The sequence below is a fragment of the Marmota flaviventris genome, chromosome 14 (assembly GCF_047511675.1).
Source record: "Marmota flaviventris isolate mMarFla1 chromosome 14, mMarFla1.hap1, whole genome shotgun sequence".
NCBI lineage: Eukaryota > Metazoa > Chordata > Mammalia > Rodentia > Sciuridae > Marmota > Marmota flaviventris.
The window spans coordinates 83,839,024-83,862,477 of NC_092511.1; the positions used below are offsets into that span (position 1 = coordinate 83,839,024).

The following is a 23,454-nucleotide window of genomic DNA, read 5'->3' on the forward strand; positions in this document are numbered from 1 at the left end:
TACAGGAACAAGCTGTCCCCTTGCTGAGTCCCTGGGAAGAACTGGTCTGTTCTCCAACAGGATCCTGTGGTCAGCGGGAGAAAGTGATCTCCACAGCGCCGCATGCAACCTGTGCTTGGCTAGGTTCCCTCAGAGTGGAGTCCTAGAGGCAAAGCTCCTTGGCTCTTGCCCCTTAAAGACAGCTCTATATCACAGAGGGTAGGAAAACTTGTATCCAGAGGGGAAAAGCATATGGCCTTCCTTTTCAAAATGAGTACTCCCAACCTGAGTACCCTCCAACAGATGAATGGATAAAGAAAATGTGGTTCATATACACAGTGGACTATTACTCAGCCATAAAGAAGAATGAAAGTATGGCACTTACTGGTAAATGGGTGGAACTGGAGACTATTGTGTTAAGTGAAATAAGCCAGACCCAAGAAACCAAAGGCAGAATATTGTCTCTGATAGGTGGATACTAATATGCAATAACACAGGCAGGAGGGAAGAAGAGAAGTTCACTGGGTTAGACAAATGGGAATGAAGGGAAGGGATGAGAAAGGGAAAGACAGTGGAATGAATCGGACATCACTTTCCTGTGTTCGTATATGAACACACGACCAGAGAAACTCCACATCATGTCCAACCACAAGAATGGGAAGTTATGCTCCGTATATGTAGCATATGTCAAAATACACTCTAGGGTTACGTACATCTAAAAAGAACAAATAAAAAAACATGCTTACACAGCGAAAAAACTAAAACATAAATAAACTTGATCAAAGCGGTTTAACCTCCAGGCCCATCTAACCCACGTCCCCAGGTGGAATTCTCTCAGTAGAAGGGACGGGGCAAGAGCCCCCAGAGGTCATTGTCAAGAGGGGCTGGGTCCCCCTGTAAGCCTCCTCAGTGGGTGGGGGACACAGGCAGCTCAAGACAGAGGGGTCTCTGACCCAGTCCCCCAGCATGCACCCGGGGGAGGGACTCAGGCATCAAACCAAAGCTTGGGCGAGGTTAAAAATGGATGTAACTAGGTTTTTCTGCAGTTCTTGCACAGCGTTACAAAATCCAAAGGCCTGGGAACACTCAGCAAGCAGCTGGCCTGACAGAGTCCCCGCAGGCGGTCGGTGGCCTGTGCCACGCAGGGCTCTCCCTGACTAACCCAAGCCTCCTCTGGTTCTGCCCGGGGGATCTGAAGTCCTGGGCTGGGGCGGCGCTCAGAGGTGGAGCCCTGGATTCCACCTCCAGCACCACAAAAAATACAAACCCCATTCTAGTAACTTCACAGAACTGGCAAAGGCCTGGCTAGAGGGCGCGGTCCCACGGGAGGCTCATTAGGCCTCAGGAACAGCCCCCCCACCCCCACCCCTGCAGGCCAGGCAGGAGACCAGAGGATCTTAAGCACTGCGTGGTAGTAACCCGTGGGTACTGGGAAGTCCAGCCAGAAATGATAACCTGGTATTTTAGAGGAATCCCTCTGCTGAAACGGAGAGTGACTCACTATGTAGGTGGCTGGGGGCACAGGGCACGAGGACATGCAGCCCAGGACCGTGGTTAGGATGTGACAGCAAAAGTCTTGGCGAGGAGCCAGGAAAGTCTGAATCAAGGCCACAGTGGTGCAGAAGCAGAGGGAGGGAGGGAACGAGCTGGCATCTGAGAACGATGACGTGCAGATCTTGGTGACTGCAGGGTGTCTGGGAAGAGGGAAGAACCTGGCGATGCCTCAGGTGTCTACCATGGCTGCAAGATCACATCACCCGACCTTCACAACAGAGCACCAGTTACCCGTTCTGCAGTAAATGGGCATTTGATGAGAGCTGTGGGATTCCGGGCTGGCTGAACAGAGGTGCTGGGTGCTGGTCACCCCCTCCCCAAGGAGCCAAAGCAAAGGTGCACAGCTGCATGCTCAGGCAATTTTTCTTTTTTTTGAGGGGGTGGGGTACTGGGGACTGAACTCAAGGGCACTTGGCCACTGAGTCACATATCTGGCCCTGTTTTGTATTTTATTTACAAAACTGAGTTGCTTAGGGCCTTGCTTTTGCTGAGGCTGGCTTTGAACTCCTGATCCTCCTGCCTCAGCCTCTAGAGCCGTTAGGTTTCCAGGCCTGCAACACCATCCTGGCCCAGGCCATATGAATTGTGATGGAAATTGTCATAAAATAGAATTGATCAAAATGTACATTTAACAAGTTCTTTTGATATCATTAATCTGAATCCTAGTAAAACTATTCTTTTCTAAAAAAAACAAAAGAACAACAAAAAAATGCCTTTTTTATTGGTGCATTATAATCATACAAAATAATGGGATTCCGTGATATATTTGTATTTGCACATAACATAATTTTGTGAATTCTGTTTTCCGTTACCTCCTCTTTCCCTTCCCTCCACCCTGGTCCCGTGTCCCCATCCTCTCCTGGTCTCCCTTCTTAAAAAAAATACTCTTGCTGAGAAGTCAGCAGCCAGCTACTCACCGGCCTCACAACTAGGAAGGGTGCTTGAGCAACGGGGTGCTGTTCATTTAGAAACCAGGGCAGAACGTCAACTCGGTGGTTTCAGTAAGAGTTCTTCATTTAGGTCACATCTGTCTCTATCCTGGAAATTCTACAACAGCTGAGTCCAGCTCTCTATGAAATGCTAGTGACCACTTCCACCTGGTGCCGGGCAGGCGTCTTCTTGCCAATGCTGCCCTGTGAGTCCTCCGGCTGGTCACTGCTGCCCTCCCTGCACACCAGCCACTGAACTAGCCCTTGAGGATGTGCCCAGAATCATCTCAGGTCCTGCCTCGAGACATCTCCTGGAAATAGATGGAGGGGTGAATCTGATGCAGAAGTGCCCCTTACCAGCGGGAGAGATCTCAGCGCTGCAGGGGATGCGAGGAACCATGGACAGTACTGACCCCTGCTACACTGGGGTTTCCTAGAATATACACTGATCGTAAAGCTTAATTTACCACTTAGACACACTGCAAGCTTAACAATGGCAACTAACAGCAAAATAGGAGGATTACCACAATGTACTACAATAAAAACTATGTGAGTGTGGTCTCTCTGTCTTTCTCTCCCTCACATTTCTGAAAAATTTCCATGCGGTATTTTTGGACCTTGGTTAACCATGGATAACAGAAACCATAGAAAGCAAAACCTCAGGGAAGGGGGAACTAGTGCATTCTGAGAGAGTTATCAGACTGGCAAAACCCAAAGGCTGTTACCGTTGCACTTTACTAGGAAAGTGCAAATGGCCAAGGTCCTTTGAGGAGGAGTTTAAAATGTATCAGAATTTAAAATATGCCCACGTTGTCCTTGAACTCTTTCAGAATCTTTCCTATACACAGATGGTTTTCCACAAAAAAATGGCAATTGTATAAGGTAAAGCCTTTGATAACTCAATAGCATTATACAATGTACACTACACATATCTTAAAACTTCATCTTGTGCCAGGCGGGGTGGCCCATGCCTGTAATCCCAGAAGCTTGGGAGGCTGAGGCAGGAGGATCACAAGTTCAAAGCCAGCCTCAGCACCTTAGTGAGGCCTTAAGCACTTTATTGAGACTGTCTCAAAATAAAAACTAAATAGGGCTGGGGATGAGACTCAGTGGTTAAGTGCCCCTGGATTCAATACCTGATATCAAAAAAAAAAAAAAAAAGAAAGAAAGAAAGATGGGCACAAGATCAGAAATCTTTTCTAAGTCTAATCTAGAATCGGATGTCAAGAAAATAAATTAAAATCACAATATTGGATGACCTGACATCCACTAGGATGTCTAGGATTAAGATGACTGACCATATCTAGTGTCACCAAGGATGTGGTGGTGACAGGGAACAGACATCTGGGAGCAGCAGGAATTCAAGGTGAGGGGATGAGCCCAGAGTGGCCCAGTGCTGACCTGCAAATTCCCTGCAGCCTGGCTTAAGGCTGCATTCCTCACCCAAGTACCCCCTATCTGCAGGGGGTAGGTAGGGAAATGCAGGCCCAGGCTCCTCCCAAATGAGCAGCACAAAAGGTACCCTACAGGGGGCACCTCTGTGACCTTTATTCAGCAAAGGTTCTGGGACTCAGGGAGTCCGGGTAATTCAGAGCCAAGCCCTCAACCACAACACCTGTAAGTGTTCTAGAGTTCTAGGCCCAGCTAGGCAGAGTCCTGGATTTTCGCATTTCAGTGTAATAGGAAAGCCTCCCCTCCTTGGGTAAGACCTTGTGAAATGGGGACTCGGAAGTCTGCGGCAATCCTGATGTCAGTCAAAGCCAAGGAGTGGACCTGAGTGGGACTCCTGGGAAACGTCCCTGGGACCCCCAATAAAACTGGAGGGCAAGCTGGATGTGGTGGTGGTGCACGCTGTCTGCAGCCTTCCCTTCCCCCTCCCTTTCAAGGGGGCTGTGGCCCGGGACTTTCCACCTGGCCCGGAATGGCCAATCAGAAGCTGATGTGGCAACGGACCCCCTACCACCAAGGTTCCTGGCTGAAGCAATCCACCGGTCAACTTGCATCAGCCCTGACCAACCCGCAACAGACACGATGACCCTAAACTCGGCTGCAATGCAGATGGCCTGGGCTCCTCATCCCAGTTTCCTTATTAGCACTGCTCCTGCCTCTCCCGCCCCCGAGGCCCTCACCCTTTCAGGGACCAGTGAACCTCGCCTGGGAACGCCCCCCAATAAACCTTCTTGGTGCCTCATTCTTGTTCCCTGGTTCCTGATCCCGCCCGCCCGTTTCTGCTTTATAGGGCACACCTGTAATCCCAGCACTTGGAGGCTGAGGCAGGAGGATGGAGAGTTCAAAGCCAGACTCAGCAACTTAGCAAGCTACTGAGCAGCTTAGTGACACCCTGTCTCAAAATAAAATATCGGGCTGGGGATGTGGCTCAGTGGTGGAGTGCCCGTGAGTTCAATCCCCAGAACCAAAAATAAATAAAACTGGAGGGCAGAGGGCAGGTCATCCCTCTCCTCCCTGGGAGGGCCCACTCTCTCCAAGAGTGTCCCCTTTTCCTTTGTTCCTATCCCTTGAATAAACTCATGCCACCTACTATGTGCAACACATTTGATCTTTACAGGGACCACAAGAACTGGTGGGAAGGGACCAGCCGGGTGGCTTTGGCTCTGTGACAGCAGGGGCAACCGGATCTCACCCTCTGTGTCAGGAATGGAACATGGTATGGTCGCTTGGGAAACCAGTTTGGTGGTTTCTTTAGATGTTCAACATACACCCATCATGTGACCCTGCCACTCTGTTCCTAGGTGTTTGCTAAGAATAAGTAAAAAACACAAGTCACCGAAAGACTTACAAATGAATGCGCTTGGCTAGAGTATCCATCACAGCCAACAGCCACGATCAGCCTGAGCTTCTCTCAACCAATGGATAAACCAGTCCATGCATGATACAGTGGATTACTACCAGCAGTAAAAAATAACCCTCACGGTGCCACAGCAAGGAACGTGGTCACCGACACCATGCCAGCGAGGGAAGCCTGCGTGAAGTTCAAGAGGAGGCAAAACCAGCCCAAGATGACAGACAAAGGGCAGTGCTGCCTGTGACTGCCCAGCAGGGACCGCGAGGACGTTCAGAGGGGACAGTGACACTGAACTGCTGGTTACCCGGTGTCTACGCTGACCTGGGCTCGCTGTGTGGAATGCGTACGTTCTACACTGCGTTGTATGTCAACTTTACCTGGATGGACAAAGTGTCTCTTAGGGGACTTCAGAGCAGTCACCTTACAGAAGGCAAAGAGCCTGATTTTAAGTAGATTTTGAGCACAGAATTTGTTTAGTTATCAATCACCTGGAGAAACTCAAGAAAACTCAGATGAAGGGAGGAAAAAATCTTCAGTTCCTCCTGCAGTCAGGGTTGGAAAAGCACCGCAGGGGCCGTCCCCAGGGCTGGCATTCCCCTGCTGACCACCCACGGCCTAAGGAGCCACTGAGCCCTGCTGCAGGCCTGGCCCTGTCTCAGGCCCTGGGTATACAGGTGAACTCCTGGAGAGGACCCATAAAGAGACCTAGGACTTGGACAGCTGCAATGGAAGAATCTGAGAGGAGGAGTCAGTGGAGGGTGGGGATGGGTAATCAGGGAGGGAGTCTCCAGTTGTGGATGGAAGGAAGGGCAGAGGGGAGGACACTTGAGGCAGAAAGGAGAGAGTGCAAAGGTCCTGGGGCAGAAAGGAACATGACAGGGTGGAGGAGAGAGGGAGGAGCCGGGTGCAGGAACAAGGCAGGAGGGGCTCTGGGCCTCAGTCAAGACAACTAAAGCCACGGCAGGGTTTTCAGCAAATGGCTGACCGACATGGTCTACTGCTAAGGAGCGAGGACAGGAGTGGGGACAGGCCAGTGCAGGAGAGCTGGCGGTGACTGGGATCACAGGATCAGCAGTAGAGCTGGAGAAAGGGCAGAGTCAGCTGTACTGTGCAGGCAGAACTCAGAACTGCTGATGGCACTCAACGTGACAAAAGAGGAAAGGGAAGAAAGCATGGGCGGTGGGTGACATTATTTACCCAGAAGGGGAATTCGGGGCGGAACAAGTCTGGGGTGGTGGAGGGTTGCATTTTAAGATGTCCATACTCAGCAAGCAGAAATGCTAGGGGGTTGGGGCTGGAGACTCAAGTTCAAGGCCATTGTGGGAGAAGCAGGAGGGCCAGGAGGGCCAGGATGGGGGGGAGGGTGCTGACATCCAGAACTGACCCCCACCCCCAGCCCCCGCCTAGAAGGAGGCTCAATACAGAGGAGGAGGGTGTCTCCAATGCCCAGCACACCCTCAGGCACAGCAGGGAGGGGACTTCCAGATGCTGCTGAAGGGGACCAACTCTGTGAACAGCCTTGTCCCCAGGGTGGGGAACAAAGCTGAGGCACCCTCGTTTGCGTGGAAATCCAGCCTATGGAGGAGTGGTGGCAGGTCAGCCACAGTCCCTCGGCAACTCAGATTCCTGCCCCTGCAGTGCCCAGTGGCCACTTTCTTGCTATTGATCTCAGTGAGGTCCTCACCTTGGTGGCTTCGCAGGTGCAGCTCCTGCAGGGGCAGCAGGACCAGGGCTGCCCTCTCCCACGGGGTGGTGAGCAGGACTCGGGCTGGCTCGGCCATGCTCAAAGTCACCTGCTTGGCCACCTGACCACTGGAGCAGTGCGCTTGCCCACTCCCAAGCCCAGCCCCCGATACCCTCCCACAGTGGTCCCTACCTGCCTGCCCATCCGCCTGGTCCCCCTAACCTCGGCGGCCATACCTGCGCCTCTCACCCTTCTGTCCTGCCGGTGGATGGTGAGCCACCAGGGTCACCAAGCTTTTGATCTCTTCTGCCCGAGATCAAATAAATACATAAATTAAAGAAAAGTAATAATAATGAATGAATACACAAGCACCCGCTTGGGCTTACCAGGCACGGTGAGAACGGAGGGGGATTTTTCGGGCTGTTCATTAATGCGGCTGCTGTTTTGCACCCAGAAAATGTTGACGGGCTCAGGGGGGCCCACGGCCTGACAGGTGAGGTTGAAGGCGGTGTTCCTGGTGACGTTCATGCTCTCGGGCTGCTTGGTGAAGTGAGGAAGTCCTGCAGAGAGAGTTCAGACCACAGCGTGTTTCCCACCCAGATCAGAAGCAGAGCCCATGGGGGGTCCCAACTGACCAGCACTGGGGACAGGAGATTTGTGTCCCACTTTGAGGCTGAAATGGCCTCCCTAAATTTGGATAAGAAAGCCCAGAGGGTCATTCTTGTCAGTCCGCCTCTAGCTGGCTTTCTAGGACAGTCCCCAAAGGTGACTCAGAACTGATTTGACCAGCAGGGGACAGTTCTTAAGCGTTGTTCTGAGCCTGGACCAGAGGGCCGGTTTCTCACCAGAACAAACAGAGAAGCTACGTTATACAGCAGCCAAGTGTAGAGGCCAGTCTCCTGTGTGTGATAACGGATTTTGAAATCCAGACCGGACAGCGGTTGGCACACTCAGGCCCTGGACTGGCGCTTCAGTACACGCACCCCGCAAAATTCAGACAGTTGTGTAGGGCAGCGCACTTTCCAAAGCACGTTCTCAGATAAAGAGGACAGACACAGCTCCGAGATTCCTACCGTGACTCCAGACCCAGGGATACAGGGAAGCTTGGAAAATATCTCTGAGAAGGCGGTGAGTACCATCTGGGGGCATGGGTCTGAAATGTTAGCAGATCAAACCCACTGTCCCCAGGCATTCAAATTGTGTTCTTTGGGGATTGGAATCTCACAGATCTGAGGTAGGACATTTGTGAAATAGGATTCCTTTTCCTGTTTCAAGACTTTCCAAAACTTAATGTGTTTCTGTCCTGGGTTTTTTTATTTTTTTTTCCCCCTGGGATTCTAATAAGTAAAATATCCTCTAAATTTTTCCCCCCAGATTAGCAGCAAATCTAGGAGACCCCCTCCCCTTTAGTTGGTGCGCTAACAGCCAGACCAGTGCAGAGGTCCCAAAGGGACTTCCCAGAGGAGCCCCCTCCCGGACTCCACCTCTCCCACCCTCTACCCATTCCTCTCTCCTGCCTCCCTCCCGCAGCACTAGTGGGTATCAAGTTCAGGTTCACAAAAGAATGGATAGTGGAGGAGCCTTTAGATGGAAATGCTTGTGGCTGAAAAGCCTGTTCTACAGCCTGCAACGGGGAAGCTCAGGAAAAAGTAAAAAAGACAGAGGGGACCTGATGGCTCTGCTGGCTGGGCACTTTCGACGGCAGGGATGCAGATGCCTGGGAGGGGAGCACTCAGGGGAGGAGCAGACCCAGACATGCCAACCCCACCTGCAGGACCCCAGGCCCAGGGTCACCTGTTCTCACCTTTCCCACCCGGTCAGGTTCCTCAAAGGCAGACACCTTATCTGGTGTCTGACAACCCATGTGATGTTGTGAAATAGGGCATGGAATTTCTTCAAGCTATGTGCCCAGAGAAACTTGTGGGGGCCTGAAGCCCCAAGAATAGTCCAGACTCAACTGCTAACCCAGTCCAGTAAACCAGTCACCCTCCCGTGTTGGACCAAAACACAAGCAAGACAGGAAAGAATGCCCAGTAGCACGCAAAGGGCCACTTGCTTAGGGGGGCAGTACCTGTGCCAGCTCCAAGAACTGGACAGCAACGAAAAAAGTCCTTAGCATTTTTTTTTTTTTGGTACCAGGGATTGAACCCAAGGGTGTTTAACAGGGTCTCACTGAGTTGCTTAAGGCCTCACTACATTGCTGAAGCTGGCTTTGAACTCTCAGTGCTCCTGCCTCGCCTCCCGAGCTGCTGGGATTAGAGGTGTGCCCCACTACGCCTGGACAACCTCAGGTTTTTTAAAATTATAAACAACTGTGGACAAGGAGGTCCACAGTCCCTTTTGATTTCTCCTCTGGTGCTAGTATAAAGCTCAGGCTTTAAATGACTGAGCACTTGCCTTGCAGGTATGAGGCCCTGGGTTCGATCCTCAGCACCACATAAAAATAAGTAAATAAAGATATTTGTGTCCATATACAACTAAAAAAAAAGAAGAAGAAGAAAAAGGCGGGGGAGATAGGCCAAATGCCAGACATTGCACACAAAATGTTTATTACAAGCCCTAAAACAAACAGCTCTTGGGCAATGGGACCCCTGGCCTCTGGCCTTACCTTGTACCTCGATGTAGATGGGGTCGGACACAATCTCATCATTGTTTATCTTCATCTTACAGACATACGACCCATTGTCTGAACGCTGAACACTGATTATACTGCAAAGAAAAATACATCAAGATATTTACAGGGTTATTTTGAGCCCCTATCACAGGAACATGCAGTTCCTCACCTTCTTTGCTGCGTGCTGTGATGATTGACTTGATGTGTCAGCTGCGCTGGGCGGTGGTACCCAGCTGTCTGGTTCACACCTCCAGAGGCTGCTATAAGGTATTTCTCAGATGTCATGAACATTTGAATTGGCAGCCTCTGAGTAAAGGAGAGGCTGAGGCAGGAGGATTGCAAGTTCAGGACCAGCCTCAGCAACTTAGCAAGGCCCTAAGCAAGTTAGTGAGAAATAAAAAATTAAGAAATCCTGGGGATGTGGCTCAGTGGCTGAGTGCCCCTGGGTTTAATTCACAGTGCAAAAAACCAAACTGAACAAAAAAATAGCATCAGTGAGGACTGGGGTGGGGGTGGGGTGTCAGGGCCGCTGTGGCACCTCCTTCTCGTTCCTGGTGTCCAGCAGCACCTCAGGGCTCTTGCCTGCACTGCCTGATGAACAGGCCCCAGCAGTACTCTTCTGCCTTGGGATGCTCTGTCTTCCTCTTCCCTCCCCTTCCAGTGGGAGCATGATTCTGGAGTGCACCAGGTGAGGCGACGGCATCGTGCACATGTGGGGGGTCAGGGTCAAGGAAAGGCGAGATCCTGCCATGCTTTAGGGCCATAGCTGCATATCCCAATACCTAGAGGGTACCAGAGACGAAAGAGACCTTGCAGGACAGGTACCTCCAAGTAGGGGCTAGCTGAGTCCCAGTAAGTCCCTAAATGTCACGGTGATGGGAAGGGGCTGAAGCAGGAGGCACGGAGGCTCATGTCTCATGGCACCTGCCCACTGAGAGTGAAAACCACTGGCTGCTCAGCAACTCTGCCTTTCAGCAGTTCCAGAGGGTTCTGTACGGCTGACCAGTCTAGGCTTTGCAGCTCCAAGGGAAACCACAGAACTGAAGAGGCATGGTTCCCACAGACTCCACACCGCACCCATCCTGCTCTCCAGGCAGGGCCCAGGGCTTGATGGAGCCCACTGGGGGATGGCACAGGCAGAGGACACCCAGGCCTTGGAAGACTGGCTCTGCCAAAGCTGGGGGCCTTACAGCAGCAACAAGCTTGCCACATGGCCCAGCAAGAAAGTGCTTCAGTCAGCGTTGTCTCCCTGTGACCAAAACACCCAACAGAACAACTTGAAGAAGTCTATTTTAGTTCACAACTCAGGGGTCTCAGCCCATGGTCAGCCAAGTGCATTGCTCTGGGCCCAAGGGAGGCCCAGCATCATGGCGGAAAGACGTGGTGGAGAAAAGCTGCTCACATATGGCAGCAGGAAGTAGGGGTTAGAAGGAAGGGGCCACAGGGCAGGGGCTCCCTTCGAGGGCACACCCACAGGGATCCACCTCCTCTGGCCACGCCCTACCTGCCTACAGTGAGCAGCCAGTGAATTCATTCAAACTAGGATGCACAGTAAGGTTACAGCTCTCCTGACCTGTCCCAACGCCTCTGAATCTTCCTGCCTTCACACAGGAGCTCTTGCGGGACACAGGGTGTGGCACCAGGAAGGCTGCTGAAAGGGGGTACACCCAGCCCAGGATGCAGAGTACACCTGTATAGAGGCCCTGAGAGCCTGAGAAACCATTAGATCTAAGTGTCAGTTTGGCCACACACCTGGGACTGTAGGAATCAGACCGCACAAAATGCCCAGGAATACCTGAAGCCAACCACCAAGGAAATCCAGCCCAGGAATGAAAACCAGGATGCAGAGCACAAAGGGAAACCGATCCAAACTTTGCCTTTCAGAACTTAGTGCCAGGTGCAGCAGCCTGGGAGGTTGAGGCAGGAGGATCTAAAGTTCAAAGCCAGCCTCGGCAAAAGCAAGGTGCTAAGCAACTCGGTGAGACTCTGACTCCAAATGAAATACAAAATAGGGCTAGGGCTGTGGCTCAGTGGCGGAGTGCTTGCCTAGCATGTGTGAGGCATTGGCTCAATTCTCAGCCCCACATAAAAAATAAATTAATAAATAAAGATACTGTGTGTCCCTCTACAATTAAAAAATAAAAATAAAATAAAATAGGGTTGGGGATGTGGCTCAGTGGTTAAGTACCCCTGAATTCAATCCCCAGTACCCCCCAAAAAATTACAACAGGAAGTGATTTTCCTATTTGAATTCTGTATCTATCCAAATGACCCTAAGGTCAGAAAGGGGCATTTCTGGACATGTGTGTCCCCAAAAGTTAGTGGATAAGGGCTGGAGATGCCAGAGGGAAAGCCAGGAAGAGGAGGACCTGGGCTCAGGGCAGCAGCACAAGGAACACAGGAGTGGGGTCCCGGGGACAGCACAGAGGAGGCACAGCTGGGCCCCCCACAGGAGGGAATCCTTTCCACACTGAAGCCGGAGGTGGCAGGCAGCCAGGACAGGTGTCTCCCAGGAGGAAATCAGAGCTGAGAGTTCTGCGACTGTGACAGGACAGGACGTAGGACTTTCCTCTCCAATTTGGGGAAGAATGAGCCATCAGTATTGAACAAACCAGCAAGCAAGGAAACTGCTGCATTCAGGGAAATCAACACGCTACTCAATAATAAAAATGAAAACCACAAAGAAAAAAGCCATTCAAGAAGTAAAATATAATTTTAGCACAGTGCATGACTCAGCCAAAAACAGAACTTCCACAGCCACCAAAAAATGTGACCCTTGGGTATTGATTCAACCACAGCTATGAGTAACACCATATTAGATTAACACCCCTCCTGGGACTGGCACACACACACAAACATGCCTGGGATGGCATCAACTATCTTTGGATAGACACTCAAGGGATGGGCAACCTCAGCTCTCCATGGGGAGGTGGCTGGGGGCTGGAGCAGAGGAGAGAAATTCTAAAAAGTCAGACTGTTTTATTATGTGTACACTCTGCATTAAAAAAAAAAAATGACACAGAAATCTCGTCAGGCTTTGGTCAAATTCAGACATGTGAACCAGGGAGGAGAAGAGGGACGATAGACTCAGCCACGGTGTCTAGACAGGAACCACCTGGTAATTGCACCGCTCACTCAGGGCAGTCCAGCTGGTGGCCCCAGGACCTTCTGCCAACTCACAGCAGTCCCTGGCCCTCAATCTTGCCACGCTGGGCTGCTCTGCTGGGAAAAGGCTCCTAAGTAGTTGCTAAGCTCTGGAATCTCTAAAAGCAACGAAAGGGGGCAGGGGGTTAATATACGATGTCACATATATGCTTCTAGAGATGTAAGGAAAGGTGGATCCCAGGGGCCGTGGGAGGGAAGAATGGGGAGTTCGTGTTCAAGGGGGACAGAGTTTCAGTTTGGGAAGGTAGAAAAGTTCTGTGGTTGGCTAGCAGCATATCAGTGTGGATGAGGGTGACTTACGCGGTCAGAAAGGGGTGGAATGTTCTGGGTCGTTCACCATGATAAAAAACAAAAAATAAAAATGATGTAATAAAGAAGCACAAAGACCCACTGAGAAGCTTACTGCTTCTGGAACAGGGCTGATGAGAGATGCCGGAGAAGCCAGGGCAAGGGCTTTGGGCCAAGGATCTCGGGGGTGTGAAGTGAGTCGGTGACCATTGGGCCTCTGCGGCCACCTGCCTGCTAGTGGTTTGGCTCAGTTCTCATTTTCTAGCCTTCTGCTGATTGCTCATGTACAATCCCACTTTCATGGCCACCAAAAGCATCAAGATGAAGACCTGTCACGATGCACCAATCAGTCACAAAGGCCAAGCGCAGGAGGGCTTAGCACAGCACTGGGAGTCTCATGCAGCCAAGAGCCTGCTCGAACCCAGGGGACCCCAAGGGAATCAGGATTCAGGGGACCCAAACTACCCACTTGACATCTTAACAAAGAAAACTGAGAAAGTATAATTCTTTAGCACTGGGACTACAGCAGACCCCCGACCAAACAGAAAGCAAACACTCCCCCTCACCACAAGTCCCCCAGCAGCCAGATCTGCCCATTCCTAGAACCTTGGTTCCTGTTTGCATTTGAGAGACTGAGGTATCCCCGGTCTTGCTGTCTGATGGCCTCTGCCTTTCTAGAATGCTGACCCTGGCAAGGGGCCTTTCCATCTAAGCTAGAGGCCTTCTATGTGCTATACTAGAGTTCAGGGCTAATCATTCCACAAACTACACCCTCCCTTGGAGACTCCAGGAAGAGGTCTGGGCCAAGCAGCATCCGGGGCCTGGCTGAAAGACACCCTACCCGCCCAGCTGGCACTGGATGCAGATGAGGAGGGTAACGGGCCAGAGAACCCAGGAGGAAGCTCAGTCCAGTGACTCAGGCAAAGGAGGCTGGTAAGGGGGGAGTTTGCAGCTGGAGTTCACATGGACCAGGACTGGACAGGAGAGAACGGGGTGGGCTTTCAGCCTTAACCACCAAGCCATCCATTATAATGCAGTACCCCGACCCCAGGAAGATGACTCCTGGCTCCGTCACCACCAGACATCCACGATCAACAGGAAAAAGACAAATGAAAGGTGAATTATTAGCATAAAGTAGACTCAGCTCAGGGGGCACTTGGCAGGAAATAGCGCATTAGTTACTTCCTCCAATGGATATGCCCTTGACCTTGGCATTTGGAACATAACTTACTGCTTTCCCTTTTTAATTTTATTTGCATTATTCTATATTTGCTTCTGTTTTACAATCACAAAATACAGAGGCATAAGGGAAGCCATTAAAGTATTTTGAAAACTTTTAATAATTTAGGGAAATGTTTATGTTAACGAGTGTAATGAATATGACATTATAAGATTATGTTAATAACAACATGAATGAAAGAGGCTATATAAAATCATCTATATAATAAAAGACTAACTTATTTCAAGAACATTAAACTTACATATGCTTGAAAAGATTTTTGGGGGGGTTTGTAAGATTATGGAGATATATATATATATATATATATATATATATATAATGCCCTATATATTTTTTTTTCTGGTGATTGCTTTTAAAATTTTTTTTACATCACCCTATTTTTTTATTGGTTCTTTTTTAGTTATACATGACAGGAGAAAGCATTTCAATAAAATTATACAAGCATGGGATATACCTTATTCTAATTAAGACCCTATTCTTGTGGTGGGCACTTAGGTATATGTCATATGTGTACATAGGAAAATTATGTTAGATTCTTTTTTTTTTTTTTTTTTTTGATACTGGGGATTGAACTCGGGCACTCAACCACTGAGCCACATCCCCAGCCCTATTTTATATTTTATTTAGAGACAGGGTCTCACTGAGTTGCTTAGTGCCTCGCTGTTGCTGAGGCTGGCTTTGAACTCGCAATCCTCCTGCCTCAGCCTCCAGAGCCGCTGGGATTACATGCCCAGTTTATGTTAGATTCTTTCTACCGTCTTTCCTATTCCTATCCCGTCCTTCATTTTGTTCCCCTTTGTCTGATATACTGAACTTCTCTCCTTCCCTTTACCCTTTATTGTGGTTTAGTTTTCACACATCAGCAAAAGCATTTGACCTTTGGGTTTTGGAGATTGTCTTATTTCACTTAGCATGAGAGTCTCCAGATCCACATCGTTCCATTCACTGGCAAATGTCATGAAGTCATTCTTCTTTATGGCTGAGTAATATTTCACTCTTTATATATACCATAACTTCTTTATCCATTCATCTGTAAAAGGGCACCTAGGTTGGTTCTATAGCTTAGCTATTGTAAATTGAGCTGCTGTAAACATTGATATGGTTATCTCACTGTAGTATGTTGATTTTAACTCCTTTGGGTATATACCAAGGAGTGGGATAAGTAAGTCAAATGGTGATTCCATTCCTAATTTTTTTGGGGGGGCAGGGATACCAGGGATTGAACTCAGGGACACTCGACCACTGAGCCACAACCTCAGCCCTAATTTGTATTTTATTTAGAAACAGGGTCTCATTGAGTTGCCTAGCGTCTGGCTTTTTGCTGAAGCTGGCTTTGAACTCAGGATCCTCCCACCTCAGCCTCCTGAGCCACTGGGATTACAGGTGTGTGCTACTGAGCCTGGCCCATTTCTAATTTTTTGAGGGATCTCCATACTGCTTTCCAGAGTGTTTGTACCAATTTGCGATCCCACCAAGGATTTTTGAAATATACATGTTATCATTTTCAAAAAATTTAACACACACACACTCTCACACACACACACACAAGCTAAGCCCAAGTAGTTGTGAAAATCTTTCAGGAATCATCTCACGAAGAAGTACCCAATCTCTAATCTTTCCAGAGAATGTGGGATTTGTACTTAAATGCTCCTGAACTCATGACCTATCCATCTTTCTTCCCCTCCAGTTTCAGTGAACGGAAGTCTGACTGCAGGATGCGGTCACTCAGGGTCAGAAGCTCCTTCCCCCTGGTCCTCAGGCTGGGCCCTTCTCCCTTAAAATGACACTTCATGGCCAGACTTGAAGTCCCAGGGCACTCCAACTCAGCACACTAACAGGACCTCGCCATCCCTGCCCTTGCAGCGGGATCCCCTTCCCTCGGGTCCATCTGCAGCCACAACCAGGGACCAGTGCAGCTAAGAAGGTTAAATAGGGACGGCCCTGGACTTGGGATTTTTCTGACTGCAGGATGGCGTGAAAGCAATTCTCACTCAGTGAGACCGGCACTTTGGTTTGGATCTCGATCTTTTCTCCAGGCTGGCGACAGCAACAGCATTGTGACTGATACTCTTGTGATCCCGGGCAGAGGCCCAGCTGCAGCCGCTGGTCAGCCACCTACAAAGTCTTGGTGCTTAAAAGATGAGTGCAGATACAAACTGTGGGGCCCTCAGTCTGGAGACCTCATCATTTCCAAAATCCAGTAAATTCCACCCACACCTACCTACAGGGACTGCCGAACATGACAGTGACATCTCATAGGAGAACAGCCTGTGACCAGCTCTGCAGGCTGTGTTTCTCTGCTGGGTCCCCTAACCCCTGCCAAGACACACTCTACATTTTGTGTCCTCTTCCTATGATTTCATGACCAGCCGGCTGTCTCCTGACCTTAGGCAAGTCACCCTTCAAATGGGGACTTCAGAGATCTCAATCGAAGGATAGCAAGTTTAGGGTCTTCAATGTCCTTCAATGCCGAGCAATGACATACACATTTATAATTTTGATTACGTCACTATAACTGACTTCCTGGAATCACACCGGACAGACACTGGGGCACCTGAACCCGAACTTCATAAAGTTGGAGTATATCATAAAGATGGATTTGATGTCATGAATGCCACCCATTTCAGCTGAGTGTTCATCATTCCTACGACTTCTGACCAGGAAACCTGCTTTAAGGCTTGGTTTTGAGGTAGATAAGATTATTCTCCTTTAGAATGGAGTGTACACATAGTAAGTTGAATACAAGAAACAAAATTAATTCTAAGTTTCTCAAAACGTCACCCAGTTCCTTTTGAGCCCTAACAACTAAGACCCTGACCTATGCTGAGCTTCAAAACTCTCCCACTCAAATGCTCTTCAACTGGATCCTTGGAACCCTCCCACAGCTGCCAGGCACTGGTCCACCACTATAGAAAGAAGGCTGGGAGATGTGGCAGCTGACCCAGGGACCCAGGGACACATGGCTGGCCATATCCAGAGAGGCCACAGGGGTGCACTCTCCCCAGATGACACCCAGTGAGACCCATGTGCCAGCCTTCTCTTTCTTTAAGCCTATAAACAACTCCTCACTCATTTGTAACTAAATGATGATTTCACTTTTCTCATCGGAAGTTGCATCTATCAGCAGTAAAGGGTCTGCATTCTGTAGTCAATGCAAAAAAATAAAAAAAATAAAAAGTCCAATGTCGAGCATGGCTGGGTGGACTGGCACACACCTGTAATCCTGTAATTCCAGCAGCTCAGGAGGCTGAGGCAGGAGGATCAGAAGTTCGAGACCAACCAGCCTTGACAATCTGGTGAGACTCTAAGCAACTTAGTGAGACCCTGTCTCAAAATTCAAAATAAAATAGGGCTGGGGATGTGGGTCACTGGTTAAGTGCCCCTGGGTTCAATCCCTAGTTCCAAAACAAAACAATAGAAAACAAAAAACCCAGACAGAGTTAAGACAACCAAGGGAAGACATGGAATCATGTTGTTTGCCTGGGGACCTCAGCAGACCCAGGAGCAAGCCTATGACCTGGGCCAAGAGGGCAGAGAAGTACCTCTCCGTGCAAGTATTGACAGACTAAACTGACGGTGACTCAACCCTGTGCAAGGTGGCTTTCTGAAAAAGGAAACAAAATGATTCACCGAAAGGCATGACCCAGTGCGGGACGCTGCCAAGCGTCAGGTCAGGGAAAGTGAAAACAAGACACGTCCAAGCGGCTGCGCTCCAGGGCGGAGGGATCCCCGGAAGCTTGGCGCTCCCACTGCACCCGGAGAGCAGGCACCGAAACCTAAATGAGGCTGGAGGAGGGGTTCTACCGTCTGCAGCACAGCGGGGACGCTACAGGTCACAATAACCTGTGGTCCATTTCAGGACGACTTAGGAGAGGCTCCAAGACCGCAAACACATGAGGAAATGGAAATGTTAACTAAGCGATTGGACAGTGCGCCGTGTGCTGCTGAAACATCACCCTGAACCTCATCCAGATGTCAGATTAACCTGGGCGCAGCGCCCGCCGGTAATCCCAACTACTCAGGAGGCAAGGGGGGAGGACCAAAAGTTGAAGGCTGTGTTGGGCAACCCAGTGAAACGAGCCTTGTTCCAAAAATTTAAAAAAGGGCTTGGCACGATGGCGCACGCCTGTGATCCCAGGAGGATCACAGGTTCAACCAGCCTCAGCAATTTAGGAGACTGTAAGCAACTTAGTGAGACCCTATCTCAAAATAAAAAATAAAAAGGTCTGGGGATGTGGTTAAGTAACCCTGGTTTTATCCCAGCTACAATAAATAAGTATTGTTATTCTCTCTCTTTTAGAGAGAGAATTTTTTTAATGTTTACTTTTTAGTTTTCGGTGGACACAACATCTTTATTTTATTTTTATGTGGTGCTGAGGATCGAAGTCAGCGCCCCACGCATGCCAGGCGAGCGCTTTACCGCTTGAGCCACATCCTCAGCCCCAAAAAGTAAAATTTTAAAAGGGCTGGTAGATAGCTCAGTGCTATAACACCCCTGAGCTCAATCCCCAGTTACACACACACACACACACACACACACACGCGTAAAATTAATACATGCTAATAAATAAAGCTAAGAAACAAAAGAGAAGTGGGGAGAAGCAAACCAACAACCCAACAGCTTCAGAGGAAGTGAAATACCAGCCTCTATCTCAGAGCAAAGCCTGTCCAAGGAAGGGGGTATGACCCTTGTCCTTGGAAAAACCCACAGAGCACTCTTAGGCACATACCCACCCTGCTGAGTTGTTTATCTACAAATAACAGGAGAGATCTGCTGCCCCAGGTGTCCCTGACTCTGTCAGGCTAGGTGAGGACCCATAGCAACCCCCTAGCAACCACCCATCAGCAAGAGACAGGGAAAATACCTGGGATGCCAGATGACCCCCCAGTAGTTTATGGTGGTTGATAACGTGTTGGGAAACCATGCAGTTCAGCATGTACTCCCCTTGTGGCCTAAGCCAATCAGTTCAAAGGAATCCCTCTCTTGTACTAACCAATCACCCCTACTCAACTTGTTCCACCAGTGAATGTGCTAATCAACGTTAAGAGTTGTTTTATGATTTTCCCACGGTGTGTGATGATTTGCTAAGAGATGCTATGATGTATTTGGGGTCCCTGCCTTCCCCAATGAGTGTATAAAACTGCTGCAAACCCTGGGCTCGCGGCCTCTCAGCGCCACCAGTTGCTGTGTGCACGCGGAGGATGGAGCTACCTCCCAATAAACACTTCTTTGCTGCTTACATCAATCTTGGTCTCTGTTGGTCTTTTGGGGGTCCCGAATTCGAGCATAACAGAAGAAGTGCACGATACCAAAGGGTGGGTGAAAAAGCAGCAGCTGGCTCATGAACCGGGCAGCTCCATCTCCAGTAGAACGAAACAGTCCGGACACACCTCCCGCCTCGGTGGCTCCCTGGCTCCCCAGCTCCTCCTGCTAGCTCTTGCTGAACAAAGTGGAAAACTGAGGTGTGAGGGGCAGCCAAAGACCTGCCTCATGTCCTAGGCTGCTGACCCTCCACCTCCTCTGCCCGCCTGCCTGAGGGCTGCAGCACACAGATCCTTGGGGGAGGAGGGCAGGGCAATGTGGTGAATACAGGGAATGGGAGGGCGGGCGAACTGTTTTAAAGTCTCCACTAATGGTGAACTTGATACCTTCTAAAGCCCCTTGAAAAACACCTTCCCATGAGCTGGGACAGAACCTGTGCTTAGTATGCCCAGGGTCTTGGGATTGATCCCCACTGCGGCAAAGAAACAAGCACTATTTCTGCTCACTAGTGGAAGTTTTTTGTTTGTCTGTTTGTTTCCCCCCACAGGACAGAGGATTGAACCCAGGTGTGCTTAACCTCCAAACCACATCCCCAGCTCTTTTTTATTTATTTATTTATTTTTTGAGACAGGGTCTTGCTGAGTTCTTAGGGCCTTGCTAAGTTGCTGAGGTTGGCCTCAAACTTTCGAGCCTCTTGCCTCAGCCTCCCAGGTCTCTGGGATTACAGGTGTGCACCACTGCTCCTGGCACTGAGCTCTTGTCCTAGTGCACTGGACGCTGACCTGTAGCTCAGGGGACAGGTAGCCACCATCCCCCACCCCAATTATCTGCTAACAATTCTAGTGGGGCTCAGTTTAAAAGAAGTCAACAATACAGATGCTCACCTATTTGAGACAACTGAAGGAATAGAAAGGCTGTTTGGTTTGTTGTTTTAAATTAGAAGGCTTTGTTTCAATATAATAACATCTAAAAAGAAAAATAGAAAGCACACACACCTGAAGGATGCAATTATGGATGTGACTTCGTCATCTGGGTAAAACTGGGTGATGGAATGATGGGCTCCAAGCTCCTTCCCGTCTTTCCACCAAGTAATGGCAACGTCCTGGTAGATATTAGGTACACTGATGGAGCAATTGAACTTGACATCTTTGTGTTCAGAAAGTATTATGTGTCCAACCGTGTGATTAAAGGCAATAGGTGGCAGCTTTGATGCAGCCGAGGTCACCTGGGGGACAGCCGTGTTCCCCGGATGTGGTATTCCAGCCTGGGTTGGTGAAAACATCCAGGCAGGCTGGACCCCGCGGCGGTGGACAGAGGACAGTGGCACGTGGTCAGCTGGCAGGTTCCTGGGGAAAGGTCCTGGGGACAGCTTGGTGTCTTCCTGCACCTCGGCAATGGCTGAAAAGCAGAGAGCCTGAGTGTTAGTCTTCAGTCTGGGGAAGATGCCCCACCTCCCAGCTGGATGGGAAGAAGCAGGGCATCCTCAGTGCCTTCAGCAAGATGCGCAGCCATCACTCAACACGCAGCTCAGCATACGTCTCATGTCCAAGTGTAAGGGTAAAAGAAATTGAAGTTAAAGCGTAAAAGTTAAAGGGTAAAAGACTGGGTGTTGTAAAAGTTTCTAAGCTGCAAGGTCTGAGTTAAAATGTAAAGGAGGTATTGTTAGGTTTCTATGCTACCTGCAAAACCCGAAATTTCTGTAGCTGTTAAGACAATGCTTAGAACCGCCCAGTAAATATTTCCCCTGACTATTTGGATTGTTTAATAAGGGCTCTGTGTGGTCACACATAGGCATTGCAGGGCCTGGACCAATCAGTTTAAATGTAACCCCCTCCTTAGGAATGACCTATCACTCCAGCCTGACCTGTTCCCGCCAATGAATGAACTAATCATGTTTAGGAGTTGTTGTTCAATTTTCCCGCGCCTCATGATGATTTGTTCTGATGTATACAAAGCCCTCCCGCCTCCCCAAAAAGTGTACTTAAGCAGTGCTCAGCCCCTGCTCGGGGCTCTGGGCTGCTTTCCCTTCTTGAGTGGGCACGGAGCCCCAGCATGCTGGTTCAATAAATCCCCTTTGGCCAATTGCATGAATGGTCACTTGGTGGTCTCTTTCTCCGATGTTTCGCGGGACCCTTACACAAGTTCATGCACTTGTTCACAGCCCCCTTCTGAAGACGGCTTCAGAAATAAGATTGTGGCTTGGGATGGGGCTCAGTGGTAGAGCGCTAGCCTGGCATGCACAAGGCCCTGGTTCAATCCCCAGGGAGAATTGGGGTGATAGAGAAAGGAAAAGGGGAAGGAAGGAAGGAAAAGAAACCCCCACCCCCCAAAAAAAAAATCTTGCTGGGATGGAGCTCCGTGGTAGAGCATCACAGGGCCCTGGGTTCAGCCCCTAGTACCGCAAAGAAAAAAAAAATCTTTTAAAAGGTGACTCATTCCAAGCCCTTCATACCAGCTCAACAGGAAGGGGCCAGCAAGGAGAGCTAAGATCCCTTTTCTTGCCGTCTGCTCCATCTCAGACGGTGCTATGAATCTTGCCAACAGTCTTAAAGAGACTGACTGGTCTAAAGAGATGAGTTTACAGGTTTGGGGGGGGGGGGGCCGGGGGAGGGGAGTGCTTATGTTACCAGAGCTGGAGCCTCCAGAAAATGCCTGCCTGCGGGAATGAGCTGGGAGATGTTTTTATTTCATCTGGCTCACAACTGTTTCTAAAAATATAGGCTCACATTAGTTGTACTTTAGGTTTTTTGAAAGGCACGTTTGGAGCGTACATTCTAAGCTGGTTGTTATTGGTTCAAGCAAAAAGATGAGGGAAATGCAGGGCCACGCATCACGCCATGGGTTAGTGAGGTGGAGCACACAGAGGGTCCATACCTGCCCTAGGGCTGTGCCTCCGACTCACTCAGCTCAGAACCCCATACCTGCTGGGCTCCCGAGGGTGCCCGAGGGAGCAGCTGGCCTCAGCCCTGGGTCACGCCAGAGTTGGTGAATAAGAACAAGGACACACACCCCTCCACCACCACCCCTACCCCCCACCCCAAACTGGAGTTTCCAATGAATAACAAATAACTGCTAGTGTCAGTGTCAGCCAGTAGGTAGCAGACTAAGGAAAAGAGGAACAAGAGACCTAGAGGCAGAGAGGGGACCTGGGGACTTCTCCTCTGGCATCCTCTATGCCCTGTCACTCAGGACGGCCAGCATCTCTCAGCCTGGGCATCCCTGCATAGGAGCCCTCTTAGTACGGCACTGTGGAACTGCTCCCCCCTGCTGGGGCCCACTCTCATCTCAGGGCTGTGCCTTTGGGACCTGCCTCCTTAGGGAGGCAGGATGAATGCCAGGCAGAGGACAAGAGGTTTCAGTGCAAAAACCCAGGAAAACTGGGATTACAATGGTGCAGGCCGGTAATCCCAGCGATTTGGGAGGCTGTGAGACAGAAGGTTTGCAAATTTGAGGCCAGTCTTGGCAACCTGGTGAGGCCCTAAGCAATTTAGTGACACCCTATTTCAAAATAAAAAATAAAAAAGGGTTGAGGATGTGACTCAGTGTAAAGTGCCCCTGGGTTCAATCCCCAGTACCAAACAAAAAAACCCTAAACCTTTCTGATTATAAAGATAAGGTAACTGGTTATACTAAAAATGCAAACATGTATCAAAGTGCTTAGATAAAATGGCAGCCCATTCTGCAGTCCCAGCCCTGCAAGATAACCAACCCCTCTTTACAAACTGGGGTCTAACTCTCAGGTCCATAGGAGTCCAGCCGCCAATGAGCTAGCTGCCTGGGGAAGACCAGCCCTCAGGAGGTCCCCGAAATCCTGAGTGGGCAATTCACCCCTGGGCACCCGGTACTCGGGATGGCCTGAAAGACGACCCATCTTCTCATTCCACTGGCCAGAACTTGGATGAATGATTCAACTGCCAATGACTATTTACAGGGCG

General features: G+C 49.7%; 1 protein-coding gene across 1 annotated transcript in view; it reads right to left on the reverse strand.

The window, feature by feature from the left end:
* The window catches only part of Mertk (MER proto-oncogene, tyrosine kinase), a 100,563-nt gene that overhangs the window by 58,557 nt on the left and 18,552 nt on the right, over nucleotides 1-23,454 (reverse strand). The window contains exons 2-4 of the mRNA XM_034637348.2: nucleotides 20,515-20,917; nucleotides 9,558-9,658; nucleotides 7,336-7,509 (exon numbers count right to left, since the gene is read on the reverse strand). Of these exons, the coding sequence (XP_034493239.2) occupies nucleotides 7,336-7,509; nucleotides 9,558-9,658; nucleotides 20,515-20,917 (678 nt within the window). The remainder of the gene's footprint in view (nucleotides 1-7,335; nucleotides 7,510-9,557; nucleotides 9,659-20,514; nucleotides 20,918-23,454) is intronic.